The 26207-nt window shown below is 44.8% G+C and overlaps 1 protein-coding gene across 3 annotated transcripts in view; it reads right to left on the reverse strand.

The window, feature by feature from the left end:
* Positions 1-24309, reverse strand: part of LOC147891784 (type II inositol polyphosphate 5-phosphatase 15-like) — a 78682-nt gene extending 54373 nt beyond the window's left edge. Inside the window, exons 1-11 of one of the 3 annotated variants that reach the window (XM_087388943.1) lie at positions 24189-24309; positions 23701-24068; positions 22383-23543; positions 21627-22175; positions 20966-21203; positions 19924-20740; positions 12496-12620; positions 12299-12383; positions 11940-12117; positions 11741-11844; positions 4440-4719 (exon numbers count right to left, since the gene is read on the reverse strand). In XM_087388943.1, coding sequence (XP_087245069.1) covers positions 4440-4719; positions 11741-11844; positions 11940-12117; positions 12299-12383; positions 12496-12620; positions 19924-20740; positions 20966-21203; positions 21627-22175; positions 22383-23543; positions 23701-23752 — 3589 coding nt within the window. In that variant the 5' untranslated portion in view covers positions 23753-24068; positions 24189-24309. Of the gene's footprint in view, positions 1-4439; positions 4720-11740; positions 11845-11939; positions 12118-12298; positions 12384-12495; positions 12621-19923; positions 20741-20965; positions 21219-21626; positions 22176-22382; positions 23544-23700; positions 24069-24188 lie in introns of all 3 variants that reach the window. The other 2 variants (XM_087388941.1, XM_087388942.1) reach the window with 2 other exon arrangements.
* Between the last annotated feature and the right edge of the window lie 1898 nt (positions 24310-26207).

The raw sequence follows: 26207 nt of genomic DNA on the forward strand, positions 1-26207 counted from the left end.
TTGACTCTTCTGGCTAGCACGGTTCAGGCACTCACGCATGTGGATGCCATGGCTTCCGTGCTAGGCCCGAATATCACTCCGGATCCCTTTCCAGGTGACCAAAAATCAAGAACAAAGGAGGTAGTTGACACTTGGTTACACAAGTGGCAAGTACACTTCCAATTTCATCCCTATTTAGATGAGAAAAAGATTCAGCTTGCAGCAGGGTTTATGTCAGGTAAAGCCTTGCTTTGGTGGAAAGAACTCCAGCCTAAGCCTGATACTTGGATAGAATTTGAGGGTATCTTCAGGAAGGAGTTCCTGAAGAAGGAAGATGACTACGATATCGTCGGCAAGCTCAAGGCCCTCGATATGTCAAAATTGAATTTAACTTTTGAAGTTTATCTTCAAAGATCTAGGGATCTGCAAACCAGGGCCACTAAAATGGATCCTGTTGTTAGGTTTTTTCGTGGATGGTTTGCCAGACTCCTATAAGTTACAGATTAAGAATAACAAGTGCACAACATTGCAGGAGGCCATGACATATGCACGCATATATGATGATACCATGGCCAGTACCAAGGCAACCACAGTTATCGAGACGAGTGGAAAGAACAAACGCAAGTTCTTTCAGCATGCGACTGGTATTGGGGAGACGAAGTCTACGGACAACGCCTCCAGGAAAAGCTTAACTCCTGCGAAGAATGGTAAGGCCCGTTTCCTTCGCACTCTCAGGCTCAAGAAAGAAGGCCGATGTTTTTATTGTGAGGAGCGGGGCCACACAAAGAATGAGTGTCCTAAGCGGAAGAACCAAAAGTTGGTGCTAGGACCGAAGCTCCAGGCGGGTCCACGTACCGCGGCCAAGGGAGCCAACCAAGTCACGATGACAGGTATTTCTGTAAATGTCATTACCTGCCCCCTTTCTTGTAATTGTACCTTTAATACTTCGTTGTTTGGTTCCCATGATCTTTTCCGAGTTTATGGAGAAGTTAGGGACCAACGGGTTCACATTCTCTTTGATCCGGGCAGCTCTCACAATTTTGTTAATTATAAATTTGTGCAGAAGATGGGGCTGTCCACAGTACCTAGCGACCACACCTACGAGGTGCAGCTTCCAGCTGGGAAGCAGTTTTGGGATCGCAAGGTTGAAGCGCTTCCCATCCGGATTCAAGCCTACACGGGAGCTCTCACATGTTATGTTATGCATCTAGAGCATGTAGACTTGCTGATCGGGATAGAGTGGTTTAAAACCCACAATATCCAGATCGGATGGACGGAGCATACACTTTCTTTTGTGGACAAGGACACCCAATTTTGTATTCAGTGTGATAAAATTCCCCCTTCTCAGGGGCCTATTGTATCTGCGATGCAGCTTCGGAATATATTCAACACTTCTCATTATGATGTCTATCAATGTGTTTTGATTCCACTTTCTTCATTTGTTGTTTCGGTAATTAACAAGAATGAATTAAGTGTGTTTGAATACCGAGAATTGAGAACGTTGTTAGATAATTTTAAGGACGTATTCCCAGCTCAACTGTCGGAAGGTTTACCTCCAGAAAGGGCAGTAGATCATCGCATAGACTTAGTCCCAGGGGCTCAACCTATCAGTGTACCACCTTATAGGATGAGCCAGGTAGAGGAGGATGAGTTAGCTACCCAGCTTCAGGATTACCTGATGGGCTATATCCGCCCAAGTAAATCACCTTGGGGTGCACTTGTCCTCTTAAGAAAGAAGAAGGATTCTTCTTGGAGAATGTGTATAGATTATAAACGACTAAATAAAGCTACAATTAAGAACGGCTATCCTTTACCTCGTTCTGATGATTTGATAGACCGTTTGGCCGGAGCGAAGTATTTCACTAAGATTGATTTGCGCATGGGTTATCACCAAATCCGTATCTATGCTAAACACATAGATAGGACCGCATTCCGGACTAGGTATGGTCATTACGAGTTCCTCGTATTACCTTTTGGTTTGACCAATGCTCTTGCTACTTTTCAGCAGATGATGAACGATTTGTTCAGAGATTATCTGGGCAAATTTGTTGTCGTGTTCTTAGATGATATCTTGGTATATAGTAAAACGCTTGAGGATCATATAGGACACCTCCGGGTTGTCTTACTTGTTCTAAGACAGCATAAGCTTTATGCCAAGATGAGTAAATGTGACTTCTTTATGAAGGAGATCATTTACTTAGGACACAAGATTTCTTCTGAAGGTATTAGCATTGATCTGGATCGTATCCAGAAGGTTTTAGAATGGCCTATACCTCAGACTGTGAAACAACTTCGTTCTTTCCTAGGATTTACGGTATTTCTTTGGAAGTCAGTGCGTGATTATTCACATATCACGGTACCCTTGACCAACATATTGAAAGGTCGTGGACGCAGGTCTACCCAGCCGATCCCTTGGAATGATGCAATGAACAAGGCTTTTGAAACCTTGAAGTTATCTATCAAGGAAGCACCCGTTCTTGCATTACCCGATCCTACCCGGCCTTATGTTTTAGAGGCCGATGCGAGTGATTATGCGATTGGGGCAGCTTTATTCCAAGAGGGCAGACCTGCAGCTTTTGAGAGTAAGAAGCTAGACGACACCCAGTATCGTTGGCCCACACTTGAGAAGGAACTTTATGCTGTAGTATATGCTCTCAAGGTTTGGAGACACTACTTGTATGGTTCAAAGTTCCTTGTATTGACTGATCACCAGTCAATTAAGTATGTGTGTGATGGATCAGACTTGAGAGGAAGGAAAGCCAGATGGGCAGAGCTAATGCAGGATTTTGATTTCGAAATACGTTATTGTAAGGGTTCGTTGAATAGTGTGGCGGATGCCTTAAGTCGAGATAAGTTTGTAAATGCTTTGTCATTTACGGAAATATCCTCAGACCTATTTCAATCCTTGAGAGGGCTATACGCAACTGATAGTCATTTCAGTTCTTATTGGCAGAGAGTCCAGGATGGGAGCTCCATGGTTGACCAGGACTCAGGGATTGTGCCACCTAGGATACAGGCGGCGGGAGGTCAGTGGTGGATGATTAGGAACGGCTTGCTGTTCCGGAATGAAAAGATTTGTGTGCCTGATGTTCTGGACCTTAAATCCAAGATTCTCTGGGAGTGTCATGATGCTCCTAGTGCTGGACATCCGGGTATACATAGGACTCTGTCTCTTGTGAAGCATACCTTTTATTGGCCTAAGATGCGTGCATTTATAGAGAACTATGTGGTAGGTTGCCGGGTTTGTCAGGTTACTAAGGCTGAGCGCCTTAGAAGCGCGGGCTTATTACAGCCATTACAGATTCCAGGTAATAAATGGGAAAGTATTTCCATGGATTTTATTACTGGTTTACCTCGAACGCGCAAGGGTCATGACTCTATTTGGGTCATAGTCGACCGTTTGACAAAAATGGCTAGATTCTTACCTACAAGAACAACTATTTCAGCTGTGCAGTTGGCTCACGAGTTTGTGGACCACTTGTTCAAGCTGTATGGTTTGCCATCTGACATAGTAAGTAACAGGGACTCAAAGTTTACAAGTAACTTTTGGACACTTGTATTTGAGAAGTTAGAAACTACTCTAAGTATGAGTTCCTCGGATCATGCACAATCTGATGGCAGTACAGAAAAGGTCAACCAGTTGGTTGAAGACATGCTTCGGGCATATGTATCTAAGAGACAGTCTTCATGGGAAGATTATCTACCTATGATTGAATTTGCTTACTAAGACTCCACTAAGTTTTGCAGCAATTCATTACAGCATCTCGGTTTTTGACTTCTCTCCTTCATTTTGAGCTTCCATTGCTTGCCATGGCCCCCACTCATTGCCCTCGTGCTCCCATATTTCCAATATGATGAGCCTATCGGTCGCTGATATCTCTTCTAACATTGCTAGGGCCTTGTCTAGTGACCAGCCACCCACATTCCATCCCGAGGTTCAAAGCATGCAATGATGGAGTAGCAGCAGTGGAGAGAGGGAGCAGCAAGTGGAGGGATGGAGCCAACAGCGATGGAGAGAGGGAGGTTGCAGGAGAGTGTACAGCAGCAACGGCGACAGAGGGAGCAGCGATGGATGGGAGGGAGCAGGTCACGATCAAGGGAGCAGCAATGGACGGAGCAGCACGTTGTAATGAGAGGAGACACACACACAGAGCTATTATTGTCACAGGAGATGTTAAAGTTTTATGAGACACCCTCACCTAGCACACACGCGCACACAATTTTGCCACCAAGAGATTATGTGTGGAAAACAGTGCCAGATCAAAACATAAGCCATGCCTAGGATTCAAAACAAAGTGAGCTTTCAAGCTTCTTGCCTTGCTTTTGAAATCTTGTGTCTAATGATCCTAAACATTCAAAATGTGAGAATTCCTAAGATGCAGCAATTAGAGGGAAAACTCACAAAATTATTAATCTTATACAAAAAAACATAGCAAACGATTATCCCGCAATTGTTGTACCTAGATTAAATGTGCTTGACTCGTTGAACCCCTTATCAAACTTATAAGTTGGAGGAAAACTGATATCAGCTTCTCTCATGCCCTGAAACACCCTGCCTGCTTTCATTTCAGACCTTAGTTGGTCTTTTTTAAGAAGCTCATCCCATCGCTTACGGGCTATCAAGTTGACTGCATCCACATATGACAAATCATCAAGTCTGTAGTTGAAGTCACCAATCCAGATAAGAAGATCAGCTTCAGAAAGTTCTGGCATGACAACCACTTCTTCCGATTGATCCTCCTGGTAAACATCCAATCTCTTGATGTTATATGCAATTAGTCTTGTACTTCAACCCAATTATGAGAAAATGTTCCAACAATAATTTACATGTTACTTGAATAATACTTTAAATGATGTTTTAAATCCATGAACAATAGCACTTGCATAATAAAAGAAGCTATAAGAGCACACTTAGACAACACATCTTCAAGACCAAAACATTGCCATTAAGATAGATTATGCAGTAAATTTGAAATATGTCACAATATCATGCATATCTTTTAATTTTGCTTTGATTCCAACAAACATAGACAAATGCACCCGATTGGCCCCAAACACCGTGGCGCCCCTTTCGGTATTTCTTTATATTTCACAGTGAAATGATTACAAGTTGCATCTTGCAACTGAGCACGCAGCCCCAATTCAGTGAGCCTTCGCAAGGCTTTCAAGCATAGAACACCATCACATAAGTGCACTTAACCCATAGGCTCAATCCAAAGGCATTCTCTTTTCCGAGTGCAATTCCATTGGTTGCCCAGATGCAATCACACTACACCCCAGCTGCACTCTCTTTGAGTGGTTTCCAGATGGCATTCACAAAGCTTTTCAAAGCTCCAAAATAAAATCAGCGAAGTACCCAACCAAAGAATGACTCATGTAGCACTGCCTGAGCACCTGTGAACCAAGAAAGAGGCGGCACACGAGGCCAACCAATAGCTTATGCAAAAAGAAATTGCAGCAGCAAAATCACAACTTACCAAGCCCTAAAAACTCGAACCAAGTTCACAATCGCCAAGAGGACATAGTAGCCAATGCCCAATTGCATTCTCAGCCAAAGAGGAGTGCAAAGGCATGAAGAAAGAGCATTTACAAGAACCGACCAGCAAGAATTCCACTGAAAAATGCAAAAAGAAGCACTTCTGTCACGAAGAAGCGGGAGTTCTTGGGCTCAAAAGAAGCGTGCTTCAGAGAGGAATGCATTGAGAAGGTTTTGGAAAAGTTTCATCGCCGGAAAGTCGTCCATGAGAAAAACCAGTCAACCAACACGTGGGACCACTCGAAATTCAACAGAAAGCTGTAACTTTGCAAAAGGAGAGGCCCAGGAGGCTGTAGAAGCAAAAAGGTCCAGAAAAAGCCACTTTTGCAAATTCGACCAGCAAAATAAGTGCTCAGCTCTACCTATTCTACCAAACACACAGAGGGAAAAGCATATCACTGCGAAGGGGAGGCAGAGGGGAAGCTATCAGGCCAAACAGAAGTCGAGGAATCCAAACGGGTGAGGAGTTATGAAGAAAAACGAAATAGGAGGCTGAAAAACCAGTCCAAAATCTCAACAAAGGGAGAAGATGAGAGAGAAAACCACACATGTGAAGTTTAGAAGGCCCAGGAAGGTCCAGGAATGGCAAAGGAGCATGTAGAAGGCACTAGAGCCACCTGGAACTCTAGGGGGGCCACTAAAGGTACATGGCCCTCTAGGGGACCCATTAAAAATGCCACGTCATCAACCACTCTTTTAATCCCTTGGAATGCCTTTGGGCCTAGGGATTAATTACGCTTATGTGCTAGGCACCATGCCGCGTTTAATTACACATTATTAAGCCCACGCTTGGACTTTTAAAACCAACGTTGTCACAATCTTGTAGTACATTAAAGTACTTACAATTTCACGCCCCCGTGACATTGAATCTAAGCTAATGGTAGAGAGCCTTGCGCTCATTATCATACCAGCTATTACAAGGGACAGTCCCAAGCGATGGAGGACGAGTAGAGAGAGAGAGAGAGAGAGAGTTTTTTACTTCGTAGCAACAATGCCAAGACGCACACAGTAGGCGTATCCAAAGTCGACCACAAGGATCGAACACACACACACAACGAAGTAGAGTGAGTAGTGTAGGGAAAAGTGTCAAGGGTAGGCTGGTGACGTGAGCAAGTTGCACGATCCCCTAGTAGTTGTATAAAATTGACATATGTGAGAAGTGTGTAAAACTGGGTGGAGTATCTGGGTGAAATACTACGATCGAAATGTATGTCGTGGTAGGTAGTGTAAGTGATCACTGGTGTAGCTGGTACTACGAGACGGGGACTCGGGAGTTGAGATGTGAAAGAAGAGGTACGTGTGATCGGTTCCAAGAAGAGGTGGTGCAACCATGAAAATCAGCAATACAAGAAACAAAGGCAAGGGATCCCATGATGTAGTTGACAACGCTGGAGCCCCCTCCATGTGGGAATCAAGTGAAACCACCTGAGGGCCATCTGCTGAGACCATTATAGATAATGAGATCATGCACCCTACCTAGATCCAACAATGCACGTGCCCTCCATGTCAATATATGGTAACACAATAGCATCATTTCTTAAATCGAGGAGTGGCACCTGACGTACGCATGTCTCCGCGTTGAAATCACCAACAAGAAGGACTTCCCCGCGTTCAAGAAATCTACAATGTCTGGATAGAGGGGTGCGTAAGGGGACGTCTCAAACTCCTCTTGGACAACAAAGTGGGAGTCTTGGGTGGAAAGTAGCACACTATAATAAACAAATCATGGCTGTCCGTATGCCAGATCTGAATCCAAATCCAAGGAAATCTGGAGTGTATATCTCTTCTCTCTACTAAGATCTCCCTGAAAAGGGATCACCTGTATAGTACTGCTACTCCTCGTGAACCTCGTACCCCACCTACTCCCTCGGCTCATCTCTAAAGGTAGTATCTCATGTGTACCCGCTGACCACCGGTAATGGGCGCTCTAGACTCTGGTGCATCTCGATGTAAGCCGTGGCCTGTATAAGACTCCAAGAAATTTCCTGGTTCTGACCATAAGGTACTATTACGGTTCCAAATGGTATAGGATAGGCTCACGATGTCATGAGTCTCATAGACTCCGCCTCCCTAGGTGGGAGGGGGAGCTAGTGTCTGACGAGGGCATGTAAGGAGTGGTCCATGCCGCACCACCCCCCACGTTCTCTCCTTGCGGGCCGAATCCCGCTGCTGCATCAGTGCGTGTCTCTCCTCAACATGTAGAGGTGTCAAATCCTCATCCATGGAGATCAACACATGGTCCAATAGGACTGATCGATGTCGTAGCACTGCTAGATGAGTCAGGGCACCATGGTATTGTATGATGAGTGGTTGCTCTCGATTGGGGTCTCTCCACCCGCCAAGTCCTCTCAATCGCATGCACTGTAATGCCTAAGGTAGCCACAAAGGTGGTTGCATCCTCCATTGGTGTAGCTACGGTACGCTGGATGCCGTGGACTCTGATGTTGAGAGCCTTACGAGACCTCTGCTACTGCTCAATGAGAGTGGCCAAGACGGTTGCCTTTGCAGGTTCCCACTTGGTCACATCCACCCATCTGGATGTCTCCTCGATTATAGATTGCATGCTAGCAAATTTGTGCCTCTACCACTGGTGTAATCCCTACAGCTATATGTAGCGATGACCTCCTCCCAGAGCTGCGAAATGTCTTGTTGAGCCCTTAAATGAGCCCATCTTGTTCCCATACAGCACAAGCCTGCTCCTGGGTGAAGCGACCTTGCTCCTATGCGAAGAGAGTCAACTCAACCTCTCGCGCTCCAATATTGTGTACCTCGATGAGAAGGGACTCCCATACACCTGGTGGGTCGGTTTGTGGGAACTCTAGTCCTCGAGGGATCTGGAACTAAAAAGCTGTGGTATGAATGTAGAAGGGTGGGGCTGAATGGCAGGTAGCAACAACGTAAGCCAAGATAGCTGACTGAGAGGGAGAGGTGAGAAAAAGAATGAGGGATAAAGTGGGCATGTAGTGTCACCCCTAATGAAGGCAACATGAGTGATGTAATTGGTGACCAGTCTGGACTGGCAGGAGATGCTGTTGATGTAGATGTAGATCCTATCGTGGATGTTGTTGATGTAGACCCTGCTGATATAGTTGAGGTAGGCGCTAGTGATGTGGAATTCTTGTGGACTGCTGTTTTATCGACTTTGAGCCTGCCGCGATTAAGACATTTGTTGACATCCTCAAGCTTTAGTTGCTTCTGGTAAGCCTTGTGATCCTTCTTGTGTTTCTCCTTTTCATTGTCTTTCTCTCTCTCCTTTTTCCATTTTGAATTAATGTGGACTCATTAACTCCTTTCATGTTTTGCATGGGTCGTCGTCTAGGTTGGGGAGCGGCCCATATCGGAAGCCCTGCAAAATAAACCCTCCCCCCACCCAAAGAATCAATGCAAAGGGGGGGAGAGGGTAGAGGGGATAAAAGGGGTAAAAGGGGGGGGTGGGGTAGTAGAGGGGCTAGAGGAGGGAGTAGAGGGGCGGGGGTTAGAGAGGTGGAGGTAGAGGGGGGTTGAGGTGGGAGTAGAGGGGCAGGGCAGAGGAGCGGGGGCAAAGGTGTAGGTAGGCGGAGCAGGGACTAGGGCAGCGCTAGGGGCCAACCGGTGGAGGTAGGCAGGGCTAGAGGCGGAGGGGAGGTAGCTAGGGGTGGCGGAGTAGGCCACGAGGGGAAGTAGGCCAGGAGGCGGCGCACTAGGAGGCAACAACCGGGGGGCGAAGGGCGGCGCTGCACAAGCAGAAGGCGGAGTTGCAGACGGGTGGAGGGCGGAAGTGTAGGCAGGTGAAGGACAATGCCACACGAGTTGAATGGTGGAGCCAATAAGTAGGCATTTGCACCCAAGACAATACGAACACAAACATGAACGTGAATAAAATTGTAGTGTGGTATCACTGTGATGGTCCTCTGTATGTTGCTTGAGGAACTAAGTCCACCGGGCTGCTAAGAATGGATAATAGGGTCTCGACAAAGAGAGGCTCCAACGATGGTCGGAGCTGTGGCGGTATGAAATCTGTGATAGATCGCTGATGTCAGTCAACTTGCATGGTCCATTGTGGTCTCCTAGCCTGGCCCTTTCCCACTGTCACACATGTTGGCAGTGCCTCTAGTCTAGCGAAGGAAGATCTCCGAGCCTAGGGTTTGTCGTGTCTCGCGTTCCAAGTCTCGGCTATGCCTCTCCTTGGGGACTGCTAGTCCATGCTATGCGACTAGGAAAACTCTATAATCACACCATAGGTGGAGTCTGGCTGAGCACCTTGATCTCATCTATGTGCCCTAAGTAGCTGGTCTCTGTGTCGTACGGCCTGATGAATGAAGGTCACCAAATGTCTTTGATCTCAGTGAGCCAAGAGGCCAGGGACGGGTCGAATCCACCTCTGAAAAGACAATGGTGATGACCTCGGATCTCATAGTACATAGGGCATCTAAAAGCAAAGTGCTGCTCTGACTTAATCTCTTGTAGATCACATAGGGTGCATAGGCGGCCCTCTCTAGGTATGCCCTTAGCTCATCCACTCTCAATGTGTAGTTGGTGTGAGGAAACACGGAACTGCCCATTGAAGGGTGGGGGACGTGGATTCATATGTAGCCTAGTGGATTAATCACGCCCTCGTCTGATATCCATAAGCACTAATCTTTGTAGAAGGTGAGAGCATGTAGCTATATAAGATCCGCCCTAATAACTTTGTTAGCCTCATGATAACTGCGTAGAGTAGGGGGCTCAAGGCTATACTAACAAGTAGGCAATTTGTCTATGTGGAGTCCCGAGCTCTCAAACCATCTGTATGTACGGGCATACCAACACCTCTGATCACCCTGGGCTGCTAATGTCATGGATGTGGATAGCGCAAGCGATGGATGTGATCACCTGGAATGCCACGGAAAGGTGAAGTGGGTGGATCCCAAACTCAGCCAAAATGATTTGGTATGAAACTAACAGCCTACTGCGGATCATCCATGATAGTAAGAGAATCAAGAGCCTCGCTGTTGACTCTAATAGGTTAGGTCCCTAGCAAGGACTGCCATACATACCAGCTGTGCAAACCAAAGAGAAACATGGCCCAAGGATCCTCGAAATGAGAGTGAAAGCACTGCCGCTCAAGCCTATAGAGTGCAACGTATCCCCTGCTCAGTCAGGCCTGCATCGCAGGTTTCATCGTGAAAATCAAGCCGGAGAATAGAGCTCCCAAATGTGTGTAGGATGCAAAGACTTCTACCGGTAATCCGTCTAGAATAAACTGCTCTCTGTGGATAGCTGCCCTCAATGTGTGATCATAACCTTGGTTTACCAAGGTTGACCTTCAAATCATGTGTCTCGAAGGAAGTATGGAGTGCATCCCAGTGGAGGCCCTCAGCTGAAGAGAAGATTAAGATCACCCTGTCTGCATAGAGGAGGAATCTGAATCAAAGAGCTGGAGAGAGAGGAGGCTGCCCCTCCTAGTATCCCGATGAAGGTCTCAAGCTCGTCGATGTAGAGGTGATAGTGGACAACACTGTTTGACCCTGATAGTGCTCCTAATCTCCTCTGAATCTCTGGACCTTGCCTAAGTCCCTCTCATGAACTGCCACGACTGCCCAAATTATCTCCTGACTGTACCTCAGATCCTTGGATCTTTGCAAACTGGCTAACCTGCATATTGAGCACTAAGGCCTAGATTTTGGACATGACATGGGATCCCCTACCTTGGGAACGGGAGCCCTCCATGATATCCGTTTTAAGCCCTTCTAGGCACAAAAACCCTGACCCAATTAGTCCTAACTCCCAATACCTTTGCCCAATTTTGTCCTTAATTACATTGGATCGCATTGGCATCTTCCAAGCCATGTCTCCCATGTCTCGTGACCCTTGAAATATTGTTTTATATATTCCAATTCATTTCTCTCTCAACCCCCTCCTGTTGTCATAGCCGTTCATGCATTGTTTCCTCAATTATTATCAAACCCATGCAAAGAGATTGATTGGCCTTGAATGCAGTTGTGGCACCCACTTGTTTGAAATGCATTTAATACAGTACATGCAGGAAAAAAGGTATAAGAATAATACAACTGACAAGTAATACATTAAAGGCATCCTCAATAATAGAAGCCAGTCTGCAGCATTTGTACAATAATACCCTCCTGACAATTATTTTCAGCAGGCTGCAACATTTGTACAATAATCCTCTCCTTACAATTATTTTCAGCAGTACTTAGTCTTTTCAGGCAAAGTTTAATTCTTTTGAAAGAAACGAGCAGAGATTACCATGATACTAGATGATGATGCCTTCTCTGAATAAATATCCTGAACATCAAAAGAGGATGTATCTTGACGAATGTTGTTACCACGAATAATTTGCACTGCTGATGCTGAAAAGGGATGCTTTGAACTGTCAGGTGATAAGCAGCATAGACAAGTAAAGGTAGAGCATCAAACTGCACAGGAGCAAAAGGCAAATCTATACCTGCCATCGCAGTAGCAGCAACACCCACCCCTCTGAAAGATCGACCAAAAGCCATCTTAAGGTAAATGTGTTCAAAGTCAGCATTACGTTTGACAACTGCATCCATATGTGCTGCAAAATGACAATTCACCACACAGACTGTTCTTCGAAAAACCATCATCTTCACAGCAACTGCCCCCTGCATAGTGAACCATTCATCTTTCAATGATCTTCTAAATTCTAGCTGAACTAATTTGACATTACGCTAAATATGCATTAACAAACAAAAATCACTACGTTACAAGTGAGAATAGGCTAGCCAATTAAAAGTAAAAGCACAGTCAGGCCAATAAGTGTCCCCTTAAGCCTGAAAGCTATACCTTGTTCCCAAAAGCACGCCCGAAACCACAGGCCACTGCCGCAACATCCACGCCTCCAACATAAGGCAAAATTTCCTTTTTTACCCTTCAACCAAGGCAGAGATATTTAAGTCAAGCCATAGACAATCATCTCTATTGATCAATACCAGGTTGATGACATCTTTTTGCAAAGTCAAAGTAAAGAGATAATGTTATACCAGGCACCAATAAGCAAACCAGCAAGTTGTCGAGAAGCAACACGCTCAAAAAATTTTCCCTCATTAAGGGCACTACCAATGCTTTCCAACCACCACTGCCCATTTACACTGCCTGCAAGTCCTACCTGCATCAGAAAATTTAAACTCTCAATCAGGAAAAAAACCAGATTGACATTGAAGTTGCTGTTGAGAAATGTTGACCAAAAATAATACATTGGTACTCCAGAGAAGGTGGAAGTCAAGGAAGAATTAAAACTGTTGCTGATTGTCATTCTTCTTTATTGATATCAAATAGATCCATGAGAAGCCCAGGCTGTTATATCAAAGGATGTGTACTTGCTTGACTTCACAAGGATTTGTAGTCTGGGTAAAAATCTGCTGCATGAAATGTAACTAGCTATTCATTGGAATATGTTCTCTTTTCCTAGTAAAGAGGACTGATTCTATGTCCAAGCTGTAGACCAATGCCAATAACAACTTTCTACTTATCTTTATTAAACATTCCAGCTGGCCTGTAGATAGGGTGTATTTCACCCCAGAAAAGATAGGGTGTAGATTTCGGATGAGTGAAATGCACATATGAGCTGCATATGGAGGCCTCTGGTGGGTTGTTTGATGGGCAGGGTAGCCTGGCATGGCAGGCCTACTGCCTCTTACTTAAAGGCAGCAGGCAGGCTGCCTAGAGCAGCCAGCAACTTTTTAGGAAGCAATTCACTGAAGAAGGCATACAGTACATACTTTCAGCCCAAGCTTTTGGAAATTCCAGCTATGTTGATCATGCCAGATACACAAATTCTCACTGCCCTAACTGTGAGCCCCACATGAGGAGGACATAGGATTGTAGAAGGGTGGAGAGGAAGGTACATATGCCTTGCTCAAGGGCTGTGTTTGGAGGCCCCTACTGGCCCAGGGTAGACTGGAAAAGCGGGCCTACTGCCTGCTCATAGGCAGCATGAAGGTTGCTTAGAGCCCAGATGTAAACCACCAGGGGTGGGCTATTGACCCAACTGAGGTCTAGATCTGACCCCACCCTGGGTCAGCTACTGGTCAGCCATTTTAAGCCATGGACAGACTGTGTTCGTAAATAGTGGCAGTCTACCACTCTTCCAAGCATGCAGTACAGCGGACCCTAAGGCATCCTCGACTTCAGTTTCCCAGCTCCATGGATGAGCACTGTAGGCAGCACTTGGTTGTAAATGGCCTTCAGCCCATCCTTTTGGTGGGTCTATAATAAGGTTATTTTGGCTATTCTATCTGCTGTACTTTCCAAATCCGAGTTCCTCTCTTTTGCACTGGGAAATTGGAGAGAGTTCTGATGTCCTTTGCATCCATATTCTGTTGTGAGGTCTGGTGTTAGGCTGCTGTGCTTTATTCTGAGATGGTTTAAGAGCCCAAAGGTTGACCGTTGAAGTCTCGTGATCTACATCAACCACTGAAGACAAAGATGCCAAAGCGCCCATGCTCTTATCATTGAGAAAACGCAGATTCGGTGATTCCTCATATCCAGCTTGCAAAAGATGTACTTTGAAGCATGGGCAATATTCAAGGATAGATATGGGTCAGACAACTTGGCATGAGTTCTAAACCTCTAGTATCAATTGTACACAGAGTGTCAATTCTCTCACAAACACATATCCAATTGCTTGGTAAATCCATTTATTGCATTTCTTTCTTTATTTATTTCTGAATTTTCAAGTTCTTTAAATAGTCTGAGTCCTTTCAGTTTAGAAGGTGTTGATAAGATTTACTTCAACACTTTAGTCTTGTATCTCATTGTAATAAAGAGTATGGATAACGAGGGGGTCCCATCTTGGCCCCTTAATCATGTATTCATCTTTCCTCAAGCAATATTGTACACTTTAGTTTCCATCTTGCAAATCTATGAAGTAAAGCAATATTCTGCAATCTTATATAAAGCAATCTTTTCCCTTCCCACTGAGAAGTTTCAATGAGAAAGAAAGAAAGAAAGTCTATTAAAAGTCTTCGGAAGACCAAAAACGAGACTAAGAGAAACTGATACAATGAACCAATAGGTGGAGCCACTAAATGGACATCAAAACCCAGGACAAATACAAAATCCATAACCCTTCCCATAATGGTGTCGGTACGTAGAAGGGAAAAACTCTCTGAGTGGAAGCTTCAATAGATCGCGGGCACAACTTATGGGGGTTACATTGGCTCTTGTTAGACATAGGGCTGCTGCCACAAGACCACAACACGTCGCGCCCACACACGACTATCAACGCTCCATCAAAGGTTTCCTGTCATCATGGCTGTTGGATTAATAACCCTCATGAAGAGTCTCTTGTGGCACGTGATCGGAAGGATCCCTCAACTTTGTTGGCAGATAGACATGGCAGCTTGAATGTGATTGGCTCATGCAATCCAAGGCGTGGTGATTGGCTACCTGGGCGACTACCAAGTGCATGCAAAACATGTGGCGAGGTGTTCTACATGCTTCCAGAGTGGAGGCTACTCTTGGCCCCTACCTAGCCGGAGAGATGGTGTGATTTTGCTTCTTTACTTAGGCCGCAAGTCTGTGCAAGGTCTTTTTGTCCGTGCTTATGAGACTTGGTACATTTCTTTAGTCTTGTAGCTGCTCAAGGTCGTAGGTTTGGTAGTCGAGTCACTCATGATACTTTGTAAGAGCAACAATCCACACTCAATCCTTCGAGTCTTTCGTCAGAGTTTGTCCATTAGTATTATGTAATAGAGAGTCTTTTTTGGGTTGATAATAGAGTTGACTGCTCTTATCATTATTCACAACAATGTCTTTATTATAGACTTCTTTTCATACTCTGTGGAATTAAAAGGATTTCGGGTTGAGTGTTTAAAGTATTGTGCAAATATTGGGTGGCAACGGTTGTTACTTGCATTCAAAACAAAGCTACATGCTCTAAAACCTAACAATTGGTATCACAGCAGGGTCAATCAAGATTCTAAGAGCAAGTCGTGAGGAACGTTGCATGAGAGGTTCTCGTCACAACAGGTGTCAGTTGAGAAGAGAATTCATGTGAGGATCTACGTGAGTCTTGTCCGCAAGCTTCTATCTGTGATCCATTGATGTCCGTGTTTCTCTAAGGGTCTGTGGGGTTTCGAAGTTCTATTTGGGCTTTGCTTAAGGTATTGTGGCTCATACAGGTTTCTAAGAGCTTGCTGAGGACTAGGCGTCTTGTGAGCTCTTGTTTGGTCAAGACTAAAAAAGTAACTTGTGGTTGTACCAATGGACATCGTGAAGAAAGACAAGGCCGAGGCATATGTGGTCAAGTTCAACGGTCGGAACTTCTCCTCCTGGCAATTGTCTACCTGACTTTGGTACATGATAGTAACCAGTACTGAAAAGAAGCCACAGGATAGTGGAGGCGATGCTGATAAAGTTTCGGCGTGGGAGCAAAAGAATGAACAAGCTATTGGAATGATGGGACAAGCACTTGGGTCCGAGTATTTCCACCTTTTGGATATATCAAAGACAGCGGTAGAAAACAGGTAGATCTTAGAAACATTATTTGGAGTTCGTATGAAGCATTCAAAGGCTACCTTGAAGCAAGATCTTTTCCATTTGCGATGAACGAGTCTGATAGCCTGGGAACATTTCTCAACCAGGTGTAGGTGCTGCTCAAACAACTTCATGAGCTTGGATCGAGAATTGAAGAGGATAAGAAAGCAATTCTTTTAAAAACTTTACCCTCCAGGTATGCTGAACTGTCAAGTTTTGAGGCTAGATGATGATATGAACTTCTTAGATTGTGTTGGACTTTTGCTCGGTGAAGAAAAAAAAGAGCATCCCTTGCATATTCAAAGCGAACCTACTTACACTACTAAAGAAAGGAGTAATATGAAGACCAAGAAAATTTGTGGCTACTAAAAGAGGTCCAGCCACAACAAGGAACACTGTTGGAAGAAATAGAAAGAAAGAAAGAAAGAAAGTCTATTAAAGTCTATAGAAGACCAAACAGGGTCTATGAGACTAAAAGAAGCCGATACAATGAACTGATGGGTGGAGCCACTAAACAGGCATCAACACCTAGGACGTATACAAAATCAAGAATCCAAAATCCTACCCATAATGGTGTCGGTTCATAAAAGGGGAAAGACTCTTTGAGTGGAACCGGCGAGAGTGTCAATACTAGGAGGGGGCGTCGAGAGCTGAGCATGGTAAAAGTTTGAACAGTTCGAAGGATAACACTCTTGAGTCAACATCAAATGCATCAACGGACATAGCTGCTGCAGTAGAAGATGACTGGGCTTTCTAGGACTCTTATAGTGCATGTTTTGATTGTATTGCACTTGTCTTGAGTCACACTTTTGGCTCTTATTGTGCTGTTTGTTGCACCGTTCTTGAGCTGACTCTCGGTCACTTCTTTTGAGTAAAGATAGTCTTCTTCCTATCTTTCTCCCATTTCGGTTCAAGGGGGGATTGTTGGATTAATGACCCTCATGGGGAGTCTCTTATGGCACGTGATTGGAAGGATCCCTCCACCTTGTTGGCAGATAGACGTGGCAGCTTGAATGTACAAAGAGAAAAGGATATAGAGGGAAAAAAAATCCTGGCCTAACAAATCTAGAGATCTCAAAGGTAAGCTTAAGCCCCCTCTTAACAAGAATAGTTCTACAACATGGAAGTCCATCAAACCCATTGCTAGCTAGAATCCAGGTGGAGCATAGTACCTTCCACGAAGGGCCACTTGACTCCATTATTATCTTTCTCGTGATATCATAGTACCTTCCACGAAGGGCCACTTGACTCCAATATTAACTTTCTCTTGACATCGAGCAATGAGGCGAGTTGGCATGGCATAAGGCATCGAGGTGGCGCCCCAAATAATGTTGTTGTCTAGAGCTTGTAGAACCACTGGCACCTGTCCACTAGGAACCTTCAACATAGTATCTCGTGATCTATCATGTAGAAGGCAGGAGTCTAGGCTCGTGATCCAGACTATACAATTCAGTGGTGTCAATACACTGAATCACATCCCTAGCCTTAGCCACTCTTATAAAGAAGAGCATCTTGCTTTCTAGAAAGCGTCTTGGCTAAGTATAGCCAGCTCCCCTTGCTATTGTTCTAAGTCCTCTAGCCCCACTTAGCCCGATTCCCTTAGTCCCAAGTCCCCTAATTCCACTAATCCAAGGATTAGCAACCAGGTACATAACATCCTTCCCCCCTTAGAAGTGTTTACTCCTAAAATAAGTTCCTTTTCAACGCTATCAATCCTCCTAGTATTCTCCTCTCCACACATGCATTCCATTTGTAGTTGTCCGTGAAACCTAGCCCTATATATTTTTATGTGTGGACTGTTTCCAGGGGCTTTCCTTCGAAGGTGACATCCACCTGTTTACTACATGCAGATTCTAGGTCAAAAAGGAAGCAAAGGCCCAAATTAGAGAGAGAGAGAGAGAAAGAAAGAAAGAAAGAAGATATATTAACGTCAGCAGGAGGCCTCACGAGCCTATGGAGCAAAGTGCAAAGTACACCCATAGGGGGGGAAACTCGTACAAGCCACAAAGGGCTGGAGCAAAGGGCACGCATTGGACGAATCAAAGGGACAAATTAGAGAGAGAGAGAGAGAAAGTCGTATTAACGTCCTCAGCAGGCCTCACAGGCCTATGGGACAAATTGCAAAATGTCAAAATGACTTACAACATCTGTATAGACCAAAGAGTCGAGTAGTGCACATGGCTCGGCTCGAAATTACTATAGCATAACTACTACATACCAAATACTACTCTGAAATTGGTCTGAATAACATCAGTTTAAGACTGAGAGTCTTTGGGTCTAGGTTTGAAGTCTCAAATGAGTGCTTGCCCATCTCAATAAGCTGCCCATTTGCCCTCTTTGCGTGCTTCCTAAGTTCATTTGCTCTTTGTTTGAGCTAAATCGAAGTGAGCTCTTCAGATATCCAAACTCTAGTGCCCTTCAGCTTGTTGGTTTGTTTGAGAATCTTGGTTCTTGAAACTTTTCTTTAAAGTAGACCTGTACTTGATTCCCTTTTCGGGTGATAAGGCCTATGTCCTTCTCATCCCAATACATTTGTCAATCTTGTTATGCATTGTTGCTGTAATTTCTTGTCCTATAGATTTGAGCTGAGTAGTGACAATTTCTTGTACGTTAGTCACAAGCTGTGGTGCAAGAGCTGCAATACTACATTGCTGTAAACCTTCTTGGATTACCTCTTGTTTGTCATTGCTCTTCATTTCTGAAATTGCCCTCCAAAGAAGCAATTCGAAGCTTTGCATCCCTGAGTTCTTGCTGTAAGAAATAAATCTTCTCATGTGGGTCTCCTTGGCTTTGAAATATGTGGTACGTTAAGGCAGTGGGGATGTCATAGTAGCTAGTCCTTGCTATGCGTGATGGAGTTTATGGTTTTCAACCTTATGAGTGACTATCATGAGATTGAAACTGCACTATGTTGTGTTTTTAGAGGATGAGTTTGGGAATGTTCCTGGATTCTCTAGGTATATGCTTATGCCGTATTAGCGGACATGCAAATTTCACCTTGTGAAGTTTTTGTCCATGTTGCGGCCTACTAGTATTGCGTTAATTCTTTCTATCTTAAATGATGCGTTGCCCTATCAGCTAGATTTAAATGCTCGTTTGGGAGAGACTAAAATGAAATCGTTTAGACTTCACAAGCAATTGTAGCTATGTGTGATGGAGTTTATAGTTTTCAACCTTATGAGTGACTATCATGAGATTGTTGAAGCCTTATCAGCATAAGATGGCTTCTTGCTAGCTGGAGTCAAGGGGAACAGCTTTGTCTTGGGGAACTCCATCAGAAATGACCTGTACAAATCTGTCTTGCCCTTTGACTATGTCTAACTCCCAAGGCTAGGCCAAGGGCTCAGCCTAGCCTGGGGTTAGGTATAGAGAGGGTACGGGCTGGTACGGCGGTACAAAGGTATGGGCTGGTACAAGCTGAGATTGTACGGACGATGTGCTGAGGGGGTCCGGACGACGAGTCGTATGGATGACGATGGGCTGTACGGCTCAACGGACAACGGGCTAGAGGGTATGGACAATGAACAGACAACAGCTAGAGTGTACGACGGCTGTACGGACGATAAGCGAGAAAGCTGTACGGGCACCGGACGGCGGGAGAGCTCTCTCCAAGAATCCCAATACACCAAGGCAAGCTCCGTAGTCAAGCCTCTATTTCCACTCACACTCTCCTCTCCGTCCTCGTATGATTCAAAGGGACAAATTATCCAAAAAACGCTGCCTCTCCTATCATACTGCCAACAGAATCATAATTCAGTCGAAAGTCTTTTGATATATTCATTTACTTCTGGACTTTTAATCCACTTCTCATGAGTTTCCATGAAAATTTTTTGAAATAATAATGGTGCAGCACACATGATGCTTTTGGTAACAGACTTCCCAAGCACTGAGGCAACAAAAGTAAACCGATGAAAAACAGAAGTAACACTCACTGTTTCTTTTGCTGCAGCCATTGCTAAGGCACCAGCTCCCATTTCCACCTCCTGAAGACCAACTACCACAATGCTTGCCTCACCAGACAAACGTTCAAGCCAGAGTTTCAGTGACTCAAAGGAAGCCTTTTCCTGGCCCACGTTCCAGGTACCTGCAAATACCTTGAGATTCTCATTTCTTATATAGGAAGCTTCTTTGGAAACCATCCTTGAATACAAAGCAGCATCAAAGGGACTTGGAGACGTTATAAACCACCCACGTATTCCCCCATGCTCTGCCATAGTGAACAAATGGTGACCACCTACTCCCATTTTTGCCACAGCAGAGTTGTGGGCAGACCAGGCCCCCATCAACTTTCCTGATTCCAAAGCTAAAACTTGAACTACTCCATCTGCATACCCTGCAAAGATCCGACTTCCAAAGGTGCACAGGCATCGAACAGCAGTAAGACTATGGCGAACTTCAGTTAAACGGTTGCCACAGCTGTCCCACTGGACAAGGGAGCCATTGGCATACCCAACCCACACTTTTCCATCAACCACTGCCACCAAAGCCTCCATTTTTTTGCTGTCATCCGTGCTCTGCCCACCAACAGCAGCGCGTATAACAGCATCGGCTGCTCCCATCACAGCATTTCTAGAACGTTGAAAAAAGCTGAGTGTCCCCTGAATCTTCTCTTTCTTTGGAACTTTTGCAAAGTTCACCTTCAATTCCTCTGCTCTTACTGTCTCACGCACAGGAGATATATTGGGGCTAGAAAATTCAGGGTCTGCATTTGGTCCAAAGACCTTCAAGATATCCCTCGTCCGAGCATCCCTGCCAGGAGAGTCAATATTCATATATTGTTAGTTTATCATTTCAATGCCAGGCATATGCAGCCCCAAATACTTGACAACTCGTGATTTATTTACCACAAGAACAATGGGAAGCACAAGAACCAAAGAAACACAAGAACATGGGAAATGCAAGGCTAAATATCATGGCTACACACAAAACCATTAGGGGAACCCTTCGAAAAAGATCTTCAAAAGAAATACATACCACAAAGCAAGCAGATATGATCCACCACTCCAAATACGACAAGTCGAATGCTCTGCAACTAAAAATCCCACGTCCATATTTGGAAGACCTGATGCACCAGCTGCTGCTCCCCGGCTTTTCAGGTCAATGTAAGATGTTGCCAAAGGGGAAGCTGCTGTGTGAATTGGATCCTCAGAATTTGATAGAGCATCTGCTATTGCATCCCATGGCCAGGCTCTTAAGGAGCCATTCTCAGAACCTGTCCACAGCTCCCCTGCAGTTAGTGCAACTTACACCATCAGTTTCTATCGAGAAATGACAAAAACATTACCAGAAGTGTCAAGAGTAAGTATAATGTTGGGCAAATGTCAAAAAGGAGAAGTCTTCTAACACAGCCCACATCCATGGCTAGTGATCTCCATGGTGCAATTAGAGACCAGCCCCTCCATCCAGTACCCTTTTCACACAGTGGTAGTCTTGCTCTGATGTAGCTAATCAACAGTTGTTTCTTTAAATGTAATGGACAGGTTTTATTTTAACCTTGATTAGATGCTAGCCTAAGAGGAAAGTTCCTTCAGAACAACTCTCGTTACAAAATGACATAGATTAAATGTGAACACTCTTGAGAAAATGAGGATCAAAACAGGGAGCTGAAAATTTTGTAGGATAAAAGGTTATGTACCATATGAAGTCACAACAATGGCCAGAACGGAAGCCTGGTGTGCTTGCCAGGTAAGAATAGCAGTGTTTCCATTACCATGCATGTTCCATGCTCTGACTCTGCCATCCTTATGACCACTCCACACTATGTTGTTGGCAGTGTCTGGAAAAAGGCATGTAGGAGCAAACCCTTGCGCATGCAAAAGGTTATAGCCTGCAGCATCCTCATCTCCTGTCATGTTCTCTCTGCCACTACAATTGAGCCCACATGCGCTTCGAATGTCCCACACCATGATACCCAGATCACAACCTGACCAAACAGCAGCATCTGTACAAAGTAGCACCCTTGTAGGCTGATTGGTCTGTGTTTCTTTGAGAGGCTGAGGCCTCAGCTCAAGAGGGACAGGCCTATCAGGGTAAACTACTCCTCGTACTGGGGCTTTGAAAATTCCTTTTCCCCCACCAGCACCTACAAAATCTTCGGATCTGCCTGCCATCGTACTCAATGGTTCTTTGAGACCCGTAGTGTTCTGTTCTAATGACACTCTATTAGCTCTTCTATCATCCTGTCCTGCAAGTTCAGTTAACATAATTCAAAATACGTTTTTTATGATTGATAGAACATTGAAAGCAAGTCCTGCACTTCTGTCATGCAGAGATAATGATTGGTTTTGTATTGAAAAATTCAAAATGAAAGCATTAATAATTAATTTTACTTCAAAAAGTCAAAAGCATCTTTAACCCCAAACTCCTTCAAACTAGAAATCAAAAGAATAACCTGCATCCGAATACAAAATCCCAGGACCGTCACTGCCCAATTGGTACCAGTTGTCATCATGAGATCCAGAAGTGATCCCAGAAGCAGCATGGTCCTCGTTTTCATCCATCAGGAAGTTTTCACCTCGATCATCTGCCTTAAATTTCAAGCTGTCAGGAACTGAAGATTCACAGCTGTCAATGGTGGAAGCCATGTGTTCCAGAGGACCTAGACCATCCATTTTGCTGTCCGTCATATTTTGATGAGGCAGTGCTGGCATTTCTTCAATTATATGTCTCCTAGCTGTCTGAAGAGAAGGCCCTGACTGAAAGTTTTGCAAATCGCCAGCCGCCACAGACATGCTGGCGAAGGAATCTTTGATGGAAGCAATCCCTGCCGGCACAAAAAACGGAGACTGAAAGGAGTAGTCAAACGGTTTATCGAAAGGACTCCGCCACTCACTGGAAACAGAATTCATATCCTTGGAAGATGGCGTGCTGGTATGCGGACTCTGAGGTGACAAAGAATTTAATCCCCGCAACGGCCATGTGTCACAAAGTGGAGTTTGTGGTGACAAAGAATTCAAGCCCTTTGGTGACTGCAAACTGGTATACGGGGTGGGAGGTGTGGAAAGGGCTGCATCGAGAAAAAAAGCACCATCGCTAGAAAGCAGATCAATCTGAGAACTGGAAATAGAATTCGCCTGACTTGTATTAGAGGCTGCGCTAGATGAAACGAAACTTTCAGAACGTAAGTTCTTGCTATAAATACTTTCACCATAACTCGAAACCCTGGCCTTGCTACTTGGGGAGCTTGACAGGTTTCCAATCCCATTACCATTTAGCACGAGATCTGCCCTATCAAAGATCAGCCTTTGGGATGACACTTCCGATTGCGAAACTTCCCATTGCTTACTGGGCAATGGAGTTGAAGAAATTTCAGCAGGAGATACAGAAGACAAACTGGACACACTGTTCATAGATGCAGGCCCCCAGTTGTTCGGAGGGCTCTCAAACTCTGAAAACGTATAGCTTAAAGGCCCAGCTTGTGTCAATGGAGAAATGATGTCGTTCTCGTCTCCAAAGTCAATGAGAGGAGGTAATGAAGATGCATCGTTTCTTAAGCCCATGGCCTGCTGTCCTCGACCGTTTCCTTCTGCTCCTTGGGCATGCTTACTGACCTCTGCTCATGAAGAAAGTCAGTTACATCAAATCCAAATCCCAATTAGACTCAAGTTAGCCTTTTTCTTATTTGTGCCAGAGCACGAATTTCGTATACACCTTGCAAAGTTCAAAATATTGACCAGTTGATTCAAAACAGGAGAGGATAGCAAGCATACGTTGAAGTAAGCTTGGAGAATTTCTGCTTTTTCCGCTTGTAAGCTCCTCCATACATTCTATGGTTGTCGCAAAAGGTGCCAGATTTTACTTGCAGGTCTCAATCGCGTTTAACATTTCTAAGCGCAAACGCGCGACCATAATCAAGGATTTGATCTGTAAATCTTCCCGGTTGAAGATGAAACGGCACGGAATGCAGCCGATCCAAGCGGGAAAAGAACGCAAAATACCACCGACAATACTTTGTTCCGGGACGAGAAGCTATCAAGAAAATCGTTTTACCAGAATGGGACTAAATCGACGTCCATGGAGAAGAAGATTGGCAAGTTCGAATGAATCAGATACGGCTTCACTGCGAATCCAGCAAATGCTGAAAACATACAACAGGGGGGCAGAAAAGAGAGAGTGTGACAAAAATGCAAATCGAAATGAAACCAAATGAGGTGGAGTTGGCAATGCGGAATGCCAATGCAAACAAGGGAAAGAATACCTGCGAAGGCGAGAGAGAATGTGAGCAATGTAGCGATGGCAAATTCTTGGAAGTTTGGTGTTTTTCTGTGTTGCTAATAAGGGACAATTGAGGAAGCCATGGAAGCTTGAACAGCCATCAGAAGAAAAAGAAGAAGAAGGACCAAGCCTGCAAAAAGCCAAACGCACTGGATGTTCATCACCATCATTCGTCACTATCATCATCATCATCATCATCATCATCATCATCACCACATGGTACAACCGCTTTGACTTCTCGCTCTTGCCCGATCACGACCCGTCACCCAAACCTCACTTGAGCCGCTATCCCTGTTGACGGACACGCTGCCCTCGACCCGTCAGCACATGGTCCACAACCTCGGTCACAAACTCACGCGCACATGAGCCACTGCTTGCAACGACTGGTCCTCGCCAGATACACACTCGGCACAAGGTTCACAATGGGGTCAAACTTGCAAGCACATGAGCAGCTGCCCGTGTTTTTCTTTTTGTTCTCTACACACTCACCCACCTGGGTCCTATCGACGAGCGACATACTGACCCGGACCCCGTGGGCACATTGCCAAGGTCAAACTCGCGCACACACCCCCGTTCAGACCATCGAGCTAGGACACCAAGCCTGATGCCTTTAAGATTTGAACTCGTGACCTAATCATCGAAAACCCAATGCCACCCAAACCACTAGGCCAAAGCCTTAGAGGCTAGCTACCGGCATTTGATTTCCCTCAGGGAAGGAAATCTACTCCCTCTCAGCATCAACCACACGCTGGTGTGCACCTCGTAGTTGGCCGTGTGTATGTGGAGAAAAAACACCGCCCACCATGGCACCTACATCCTATGCAAGAACCTCCCTATAGCGTACAATAAGTTACCAAGTCTTACGGGCTGATGTCATAGGGATGGTTCATTTGGCTATTTTTCCCCTAAAAAGCATAATTCTAAAGTTTTCCCCCTCATGCATGACATAACATCGAAGGAAATATGAGAGAAGAAATGTATAGAGGTGTATAGCACCAAGACATCTAAACCATGGATATCCCCATTATTTCCCCTGGTGCATTTTGCATAGCATAAGGGACATACCTATTTCCCCTCTTGTTCCAGAGAGTTGGACCTTGAAACAAAATAGAACCTACAAACCGTTTTAAATCAAGGTCAACAGTGCCACAACTTACTGTCACCAGCACATCAACAAGGATACATCGCCTTTAGGAATGGCCCATGGCATAGTTAAGCAGTCACATTATCCACCATGTTTGAAGAGTGGAGTTTTACAATCCTCCGTCCAAGATTAAGCCTTCGACAAAGCCAGTGAATTGAAACAGGGCATACTACAAGGGAGCCTTCCATGAAGCTAATGCTTGCATCACTTGCAATGGGCTTAGTGTGTAGAGCTAGTATGGGCTTAATGTGCAAGGCTTGGCATACATTAAACAAGCATATCCACCATTTGTTTGGGATGGGGGTTGCCTCAATGCCACCACCACCATTCCCTATGGCTAAGGTGGGGTTGGACTATTATACACTATATCTACCTTTCTCATTTTGACTTTATGTGTTGGAGATTTCTTCCTCATATCTCACAACAACCACCCTCGAATCCTCTATGGGGCCTTTGCCTTCTTTTTCGTTTCCTTCTTCGTTGGGAGGTGGCATCCAGAATGTGCTAGAGGCTCATGAGCTATGTATGGCTTATTATAAGTCACTAACATCATTCTTTTCTCAAAACTTTAGCTTTTTGCCCCAAACTTTTGTACAACCCAATTATCCTCTTACATTATTCACCATGGTTGAACGGCGGACTTTGTCAATCCTCAATACAAGATTGAGCCTTTGACAAAGGCAACGATATGATAAAAGCCACACGTCAAGGAATCCTTCCATGAAGCCAATGCTTGCATCGTCAGCAATGGGCTTAATATGTAAGGCTTGGCATACATGAACCGAGCATATCCATTGGTTTGGGATGGGAGTTGTCACAATGACACCACAACCGCTAAGGTTGGGTTGGACTATTTTA

The sequence above is a fragment of the Dipteris shenzhenensis genome, chromosome 17, assembly GCF_047967505.1.
Source record: "Dipteris shenzhenensis isolate YYH24624 ecotype China chromosome 17, Dip_SZ_1.0, whole genome shotgun sequence".
NCBI lineage: Eukaryota > Viridiplantae > Streptophyta > Polypodiopsida > Gleicheniales > Dipteridaceae > Dipteris > Dipteris shenzhenensis.